Below are 8,531 nucleotides of genomic sequence, written 5' to 3'. Positions count from 1 at the left end.
ACATCTCAAAAGACATTTTATTGGATTTTAAACATTTAACACTTCTTGTGAAAATGAAACACAGCCAGCTCGGACGCACACGATGGGTCAGATTTTACAGACAGTTGGAGATCAGTAACTGTTTAAGTCATAATAAAGTTAAACCCTGTTCAATATCGACACAGCAAACAAACTCAAAGCAACACACATAGTCTGAAATGTATATAAAACAACTGCAGCATTAACAAAAGACAAGAAAAAGGGCATGTGGTGACAGGTATCAACAGAATATATTAAATCATCTCCCATTTCATTTTTTCATTTTTACCATCTGACCAGCAAAACAAGCCTGATGAGACGTTGTTCTAAAACGTCTTACCAGATTTTGGCACAATCCTTCGAAAGGAAATGCTATGTGGAATAGATATTTTGGCTACAATTCCTGTCAATTTGTTTTTTTATAATATATGTTTTGCAACACATGCATTTAGGCCTGAATGTATTTCTTATTTTAAATCTGAAAATGAATGTTCCCAAAAATGTAGCTGGTATTGTGGTTGGAAATGCATTTAAAATACACTGTATTAAAGTGCCCATTTTGTCCCCCATTTTAAGTATGGATTTCCAAATGCACACTTTATTATAACATCTTTGGTTTCCACATGTGACAACCTGTTTTTAAGTTCTGGCCTCTGTGGCATCATGTGCTTTTATTATTTATTTTTTTTGCAGTAAGATCACTGCCTGACCCGAGCGAACAGTTCTCGCAGCCACGGTGAATCCTCGTAGAGGCGAGGGTCACCCAGATACTCTGAGGTCCTCTTGTACAAATAGTAGTACAACACAGAAGCTGTGAACAGAAAAATTATGTGAGGTTTTATCATACAAAAAAAAATAACATACAGAAAATACACTTGTTTCCACATTTTAAATCAATTTCAAGTTGCTCGGAGTGAGACTGTCCCGTAGCACAAAAATTGAGTTGCTGATAAATACTAATGACTTACAGTACTTTATTACAGGTTTTGACATATCTGCCTTCATAGCTAGTCCAATTCTCAACTAATGGAGGACAGTGCTTTCAATAAGTAGTCAGCGGCACAACACATCCAAAACAGCTAATAAAAAAAACCAAATGAAATAAATATATTTTGTTGAATCTCTAATAAGCCAGTTTAGTTGTTCTGTTGGGAAATCAAGAATCTTTATTTCATAGAACCATGCTTATGTTTTGTCTGGTTAAAACGATTACTACAAATCATTCATTACTTTCATCACTTCAAACTCTTGTTCTGACTTGTTCTTTTTTTTTTAAGAATTCATGCAAACGCTGCATCCACTTTCAATCCTGTCGTGAAAATCCACTTGCAAAAACTTGAGACTCGCTTCAGTTAGGTAAATCATCACACCGAATTACTTCAGTTATTGTCTGAAACCAATCTCTATTACCAGAATGATAACTTAACGTTCAAAATGTAGCTGCATAAAAAGGTGAGAAATGTCATTTGTGTAAATAAATACATCAATAGCCCTTTTTAGTTGGCATAATCCCAAGTGAGTGGCTCCTATGTTTGAGTTTGAACAATGATTCAGGTTACTTGAGAGATAGTATGTGACTGTACAGAGACAGAGGAATGGGAACTCCCCACCAGCATTTACAACTGCAACTCAGCCCAGTAGAGTTTACAGAGTCTTAAGGAAGGTTCATAATGAAAGAGCTTTTGTGGTGATGCAACACTGAATCACACGCTGAGTAACCGTCTGGGTGGGTCTAAAGTAGCAAACGGAACGGAGAGAAATAAAACATGGCTGCAGTCTGTTCTCATACTTAATAAGGGATCACCTGCAGGGAAGAACAACAGCTAGACAGCAAATCCTTTTATCCACTTATGAGCTTATACATGTATGAAAATCACACCCACGAGGCGATGTGAGATCGCTGCCCGTCGGTAGAGAGGAGGGACTATAGCACACTCTGGGAACACTATAAGCTTTGTGTCAGTGAAACTCTTCAGAGCATAAAGAGTGACAATTACACTGAAATGCCCTGTCGTTCTATTTGATCATTGATTAAACATATGAGAGATGTGCGCAGCGGTTCAGAGGTCAGAGGTGATTCGGTAAAGTGGCATAGTTACGGCAAACTATGGGTAAGAGGTAAAGGGAAAACTAAAAAGGTGGGAGAAATGATGGTACAGTTTACTTTAGTCCTTCAAATATGAATTATGTTTCATCTTTGTACTAGCATTCACTCTCTTAAATATTAAGTCAATATTTCTGCTCTGAGGGAGAAATTAATCTTAATATTCAGCTGAGAGAAAACACAAAGCTCTGCTGTATTCTTAAGTCATTTCTCACTTATCATTCTCCTGTAACTCTTGCTCTCTGAGCATGTCTCAAATCTCATGGAATATGCAGTGATAAATTGTGTCTCCTTATTTTCTGAAAGAAGACATATTGTTGACATTATGAACAAAGCTCTAGAGACAACAGTAAACACTTCAAATGAATGCATTTAGGCTGGCATTAAAAAGAATGTATTAACAAGTCATCTTACCGACTCTTTGGAACACAAACAGCACCTGAAGGCCGTCTGTCCAAATAAACCTGTTGATATTTAGCCAACGTAGATTCTGGAAAGAATAAAACGCTGATGTCATTGTCATTGATGAATTGTCTATTTGGTTTCGTAAAGTAATAAACAAAGTAACATTCACAAGGACTTAGATTTGAATACATTTCTGTCCATGTGCGCGCATACAGCAGCACATACCATAAGCCAGGAATGGAGTATGATACTGAAGGTCAAGTAGAGAGCAGAGAGAATTAGCAGAGCTCTAAACCGCTCCAGCAATATGGCGACCAGGCCGACCCTGAACACGTAGGTGTTAAACAGCATCAACAGAATGATGATCAGGTTAAACAGGATGGCAATGTCCTGGATACTGTGGAGGAAAAGCATACAGGAGGGAAAAGAAAAGCCACGAGAGAAGGATTTGTGTGACCAGCAGAAACAAAAAGGGACAACAGGCTTACTGTCTTTGTACAGTGCTATTTAAAATCATTCCCGCCTCCCAAATGACTCAGTATAGACAACTAAAGAATTTTTAGAGCCCGACCGATAAAGGATTTTAAGGCCGATATCGATACAAATATTTGGTGATTTAAAAATCCGATATTCAATCCGATATTCCTATATATATATATATATATATATATATATATTATTTATTTATTTTATTGAAATTGTTAAGAGGATAACCCCTTGAGATGAAGCATCTTGTTTTCGAGGGGGTTGTCGAGACATAAGACAAGGACATATATATATATATATATATATATATATATATGTATGTGTATATATATATATTTATTTATTTATTTTTATCCAGAAATGCGTTACAAAACATAAACAGATTTCCCTACATTAGTTATTTGTAGTTATTTATGAGTCCTCACTAAAATAATATGATAATGCAGTTTAAAAATAAACTTGTTTGTTTTATTGTCACAACAGAACAGAGGAACATCAAAATATATTATAAGTTCTGATAAATAAAATGTATAAAAATACAAATTTAAGATATGAAACTTAAAGTCCTTTGAACAAAAACACAATAACAGAAAAATAGATATCAAAGTTACCAGTGTTAATAGACTTGGTAAGCTTCATAAATATAACTTTGAACAAGACTGGGGGGGAAAAAAAAGAAGAAACAACCATGTTAACACTCCTAACATGGTTGAAGGGTGTTTCGTCCGTTTTTATTTTATTTTTTAAATATTAATTTATCGGCCATTATGAATGCCGATACTGATAGTTTGGAAAATGCCTAATATCGGCCGATAACATCGGCCCGCCGATTTATCGGTCGGGCTCTACTAATTTGATCTTTTCCCCCTCGAGCCAGAGATCATGTTTGGCTGCTGAAACGACGAAGAAACTCTTACTTACATGAAAAGCACCAGCTGGACAGCCGGTTCAGCCCTCAGCAGCTCGCTGAAGGAGTTAACAAACAGGTCGAAGGAGAGCAGGCTGAGCTGAATCAGTAACACCAGAGAGTAGTTGCTGGTGTGGAGCGTCTCCGGCCCGAAGGCTGGGCGCCCGGGCGCACTGTGGGGGTTCCACGATGGATCCAAGGCTGCACTGCACTCGCACACGCGTTACATAGAAACATCAATCCACTCACAACAGTCCTGACAGCTTGGGGGGCTCAGTGAGGCGTTCAGACGGCTCCACTCTGAGGTGCGATCGAAACATTTAGGGCTCCATTTTCTGTTCAAATTAGTCCTGTTTACTCGGGGAAAATTGAAGTCCTTTCAAAATGGGAAACGGAGTCCGGTATTGGGATGAGCTGCGTGGAGATCACAGATGTCAACATGTCACAAGTGTGGATTTTTCCAGCTCCAACATAAACAGGCGTGCAGCGCAGTTCAGTGGTGTGGTAAAGCAGCCACCGATTTATCCGCCAATTTATGAACCGTCATAAATTGAATGAAGTTTAAGCACCAAAGTAAATCCAGTAGAGACTCTGTGGAAGGAGAGACAGGAGAGACACATTAGTATTCTGCTAAAAAAAAACTATTCACTGTACAGTGCAACTCTCACTCTGTTGCAGATTTACGTATGTGCACTTGACGTGTACAGGACTGTTGTTATTTTCCTACCAAACGTAACAAACTGTAAAATGAGTCCATTTAACTGCCTCGTGTTGATACTTCTCTAAGAGTGTTGGTTCTCATATACTGTGATGCCACTTTCAACCTGTTTGACCTTATTAACACACAGCACCTTTTTTTGGGGGGGGGGGGGAAACAGCTACAAAGTATCAAACATCTGGTCACATGCAAAAGGATTAAGAGGAAAGGGAGGGAGCCTGTGGTTCTGGCAGCAACTGGCGCATACGTGACTAAAGTATGAGTAACCTGGGCTGCTTTCAGGCATGGGCTAGCATGTTGATGAGGACTGGCCTGCTTGATCATTTTTTTAATATACATCTCACGTCCAGTTGTATCTATCCATGCAGATAGTTTTGGTTTTATTTGTTCACATTTAAAAAAATGTTAAGGAAATACGCTTAAGGAAATATACCCTCGGAAAACAGTGTTTTCTGTGAATAATCCAGAGTGACGCTGATTCTGGGAAGATGCTGTATGTTATGTTTTCGTACAGAGGGCACCAAAATGAATATCCATCCATCCCTCAAAACCTGAACAAAGAAAAAACTGTCTGCACAGCTAGATGCCAATAAAGGCAATAATTTAGGTGAACCAAACTTTTAAGCACAACAAAAGATTATACCTTAAATAACACTTTGCAAATATCCAGTTATAGCTAGTCACATTTCAAACATAACAAAACAAGCCCCGACACCGATTAAGATTAAATGAAATGACTACACTGCGCTAATTCTACACCAGGACATTTAAATTGTTTACCGTTACGTAAGAGGCAGCTTCTCTTTCAAAGGAGCATTCTTTTTGGATGGTGTCATGATAGCCTAGAAGTACAGAAAAAGAAACAGACATCCTTCGGGGAACTTGTCATCCATTTCATTAAAACAGACAGTTTCTTCCCTCGCTTGTTGTAGATGAAGAACACAGGTCCTCCTAGCACTCTACTGTTGTTGCCACTGGGGTGTTAGTTAAGCAGGTACTGTAAACCTTTGCCTTGGCTCCTCTTATGACACAGGATCCCTATCCAACATGGCTCCCTCCCACTGTCACCTGGTGGATCCTCTTATTACCCCCATATTTATAGCTTGGCATGGCCGTGGCAGGTGTGAGGAAGATTAGGACTACGATTAAACAGTGGAGCTTTGACCAGAAGACTACTTGAAAGCTGTCCCACTGAGATTGTGGGACAACCAGTATAAACAAAGTGTTAAATGATACCAGACAAACGTGTTAAAAGTTTTAACATCTTGTTCAAGGTTTTTTTTTTCTTTTTTTTCCCAGTGCTGTGGATCCATATCAGAGACTCAATTCCTGCTCTCTCTTTTTGTAATCACATGTAGGCTAATCAAAAACTCATCCGTTTTTGTCAGATATTTAGTTTTCCTTTGACAAGGAATAGTGGTTTAATTTTAAAGCCTCCGTTGTTGTTGTTCATGTGCTCCCATCTTGATGTTCTTAGTACCATTTAATCTTCTTAGGAAACTCCCTAACAGCTTGTTGCTTTAGACAGAAGTGATACATCCTCCCTTTTACTATTTCAGAATCTCAACTACCACCACCAAATTGCTGCCAAAACAGTAAAAGTGTATGTGCCTGTAAATTGTTGATTTCAGAGGCTGGTGGAGTAGTATCTGTCCAAATGATGCACGTGGCCAATAACAACTCAAGTGTTCATCATAGATTGGCAGCTTGTGTCTTAAGACTTCAAGCTGCCCCCCAACCCCACCCTCCCCACCTCTCGAATAGACAGGCACAAGATTTTTGTCAAGACATTTTGGGTAGATTGTTTGGATGCACGTTAAATAAAAAATTGTACTGTGATATGTTTTCTTTTCACTTTATTGTGGACAAAATGTTTCACTTCCGTATGTGCTACTTATTTTTATTTTTTATTTTTTATTAAATATATCTTTACAATGTACAAACCACAACAGGTTAAGGCTGTATACGTTTAAGCAACCGATTAACAACTTTTTCATGGTCACATTTCCATCCAAGATTACAGTAATGCTTCTAGAAAGGATATTTGGAATTCAGCCAGAGAAAACACTGTCATCTAGTGGTGAATGTGCATAACCACACACACACACACACACACACACACACACACACACACACACACACACACACACACACACACACACACACTACAGTGCGTTTACTCACGTACTGTATTAACAACTGGCTAAAGTGGGCAGCCATGCAGCCATGAACCACCGGAAACCAGCAGTGTAAATTGGGTTTTGAGAATTAGATTAAATCTAATGTTTGGGTATATGAAATGTAAATGTAATTGCCATGGCAGTGCATTTGTTATAGTAGTAGTAGTAGCAATAGTAGTAGTACTAAAGTAAAATGTTAAGGCTTCCTTTATTCAGTGAAGTGTTTAATGAAATCCTTACATAATTCATTGAAAAAGAAGTGTGTGTGTGTGTGTGTGTGTGTGTGTGTCTATGTGTCACCTTGGCAAAATGTGGTCCTGGAGACACAGCGGGAACTACCACAGAGGTGGTTTTGAGTACTTTGCCAGGTGTTTAATACAGTATGTCTGTCTGTCTGTCAGATTTTGTCAACATGATAGGGTCACAACCATGCAAGATGCAGTCACGGAACTTCACAGGCGTGTAGTTGAGATCAACATGAAGGACAAGTTCGAAGATGGGTTTGGTCTGAGCAAAGCTGCCGGAAGCAGAGGGGTAGGAAGTAGGGAAGGGGCCTTGGCCCCTCGCTATACACATATGTTACATATGTAGATTTATTTAACACAGGACCTCTTTACTAAAGTTATAATCTGTTTTAAGATTTCAGTAATCAACCATTCCCAGTTTATAACTAATTGTGTTGCAGCGAAGTGCTGAGCCTGGTAGGATATAATAATAATATAATGTATACTTTATTAATCCTGCAAGGGGAAATTACAGTGTTTTTCACTCTGTTGTTATTACACACAGGCCTGAATTACACACATGTGCTCAGTACCTTGGCAGTGCCCAGGAGGTGAACTGGCACCTCTCCAGCTACCTGTCCACCACCATACTTTGGTCCATATGGGGACTTCAACCGGCGACCCTCCGGTTCCCAACCCAACTCCCTACTGACTGAGCTACTGCCACTGGATTTGTGTCGAAAACACTTCACGAGTGAAATGCAGAATACTGAAGGCTCATATCAAGGTTTCAAACTGTCGAGCAGTCGAACTGATTTATGAAGGCCAAAAGGATTCAGTTATCCTGTAGGAACTCTCTGCCTGACAAATGTTAATGTTCTACAACTTGTTCTAAAATAGCACTACAGAGATGTTAAATAAATAAGTTACTCAAGAGATACAAATAATTTTAAATAGATGTATCATACTGTAAACTGCTATAATACTTCCTAAAATATTACAGGGAAATCACATAATACATAATCATGTAATTGTGCATTCCCTATACCCTAACCATTGGTTTTGCATTCATTTCTCAAACAGCAGTTCTGCCCACCTATCTGCAATATAGAGATTACAGTGTAGCCAGTGGTGTAGGCAGAAATAGTATTTTGGGCGGGCCAGTACAAAAGTGAGTGGGCCATTTTTCAAAACGACTAGAAGTAGCAAAAAGGACAATCTGAAAAAAACAGCAACAATTTTACCTTCCAACATACTGCAATAGTACTGTCTACAACATGCTTAACCAACAAAACTCAGTCTAAAAAGTTTGTATACAACAATAGATAAAAACCTGTCAGTTTTAACCTATTTGGGCTAAAATATATTTGCAGCAGCAGAACCAGCAGCATTGGCTCTGCACAGCACTGTTATAAAATTAACCATTTTATTGCACAGAGTGGCAACTAATCATGAACCCAAACAGCAGAGAAGGCATCTAAATTACATA

The 8,531-nt window shown here is 38.6% G+C and overlaps 1 protein-coding gene across 2 annotated transcripts; it reads right to left on the bottom strand.

Moving 5' to 3' along the window:
* Positions 1–3: 3 nt before the first annotated feature.
* Positions 4–5,724, bottom strand: LOC120556271 (transmembrane protein 138-like). 2 transcript variants are annotated; one of them, XM_039795749.1, is made up of 5 exons: positions 5,419–5,724; positions 3,935–4,511; positions 2,753–2,924; positions 2,537–2,612; positions 4–829 (listed from the first exon to the last, which is right to left on the bottom strand). In XM_039795749.1, the coding sequence occupies exons 3-5, from the start codon at positions 2,876–2,878 to the stop codon at positions 717–719; spliced, it is 315 nt and encodes a 104-aa protein (XP_039651683.1). In that variant the 5' UTR covers positions 2,879–2,924; positions 3,935–4,511; positions 5,419–5,724; the 3' UTR covers positions 4–716. The 2 variants fall into 2 exon arrangements, with proteins under 2 accessions (XP_039651683.1, XP_039651684.1); XM_039795750.1 differs by lacking the exon at positions 5,419–5,724 and adding an exon at positions 4,648–5,386.
* Between the last annotated feature and the right edge of the window lie 2,807 nt (positions 5,725–8,531).

The sequence above is a fragment of the Perca fluviatilis genome, chromosome 3 (assembly GCF_010015445.1).
Source record: "Perca fluviatilis chromosome 3, GENO_Pfluv_1.0, whole genome shotgun sequence".
In the NCBI taxonomy this organism is placed as follows: domain Eukaryota; kingdom Metazoa; phylum Chordata; class Actinopteri; order Perciformes; family Percidae; genus Perca; species Perca fluviatilis.
This window is presented reverse-complemented; position numbering and strand designations above follow the sequence as displayed.